The following is a 974-nucleotide window of genomic DNA, read 5'->3' on the forward strand; positions in this document are numbered from 1 at the left end:
TATATAGGTACACTTTAGACAATTAATATTTTTCCTTACACAGATGAGTTCTTCACTTTTCTGCTGTCGGACAAGTGGGAAGGACCCACTAGCCTGAGGATCGTCGATGGACAGCTCTTAGAAAGACTTCTCACAACTTTCTACACGCTGGAACGGACTGGCCAAGTCAACACTCACTGGACTCACGCCTTCTTGAGGAACCGAAGGCCAAATCCCGCCTTTCTGGAGAACGGAAAAGCTCAGACGGTTAAGGAAGTGCAACGACAAGAGAACGGAAAACTGTTGGAGCAGCAGCCACAAGAGCGGCAAGCGACGCGAAAGAACGAAGTACAAGAACAACAACAGCAGCAGCTACAAAAGAATCAGAAAAAACAGTCTAGTTCGCCAGATGTAAAGGATACAAGAACGTTGCCGCAAAAGAAAAGCAATGTAAGATTAAGAATGAGTAGTTCAGTACGATGCTGTTCTTGTGTCGTTTCGGTTTATTCTACTTCATGTATGTACATTCATCCTTACCTATGGACCTGGTCGTTGGGAGACAAAAGCCGGGCTCTAAGGCTAGACCCACACCGGCGTCGGGCCCGACGGTCAGACCAGACCCGACGATTTTCTGCCGGCTATGGCGCCCATACCGCCACCGGTACCCGACGGTCAGACAACATCAGTGTAATTGTACTAATAGTAGAAAATTGACTGTAGCAAGAGGAGAAAGTTGGTTATTTTTGTTGTGGCTCTCGTGGTCTAGGGGTTACGTTGTTTGCCTCTCATTCAACAGGTCCCGGGCTCGAAACTTGACACTTGACAGCGATGGAAAATGTTCTGCTTTAAAATGTTCTCCTTTTGCTTCCTTTCCTGCTCTCATGTTCTATCGTCTAGGCTGTTATCATCGCGGCGAGCGCCGTAAAACACTCTCAAGACAAAAACCAACAGACCGTGGCGGGAAAGGGGACAGAATTTACAGAGACAAGGTCTAC

The 974-nt window shown here is 47.3% G+C and overlaps 1 protein-coding gene across 1 annotated transcript in view; it reads left to right on the forward strand.

Annotated features, from left to right (window-relative positions):
• LOC101864346 overlaps positions 1–974 on the forward strand; it is a gene marked incomplete in the record, with an annotated part of 13835 nt that overhangs the window by 11486 nt on the left and 1375 nt on the right. Inside the window, 1 exon segment of the mRNA XM_005089034.3 lies at positions 44–429. Coding sequence (XP_005089091.3) covers positions 44–429 — 386 coding nt within the window.

Source organism: Aplysia californica, unplaced genomic scaffold (assembly GCF_000002075.1).
Source record: "Aplysia californica isolate F4 #8 unplaced genomic scaffold, AplCal3.0 scaffold00002, whole genome shotgun sequence".
Taxonomy (NCBI): Eukaryota; Metazoa; Mollusca; class Gastropoda; order Aplysiida; family Aplysiidae; genus Aplysia; species Aplysia californica.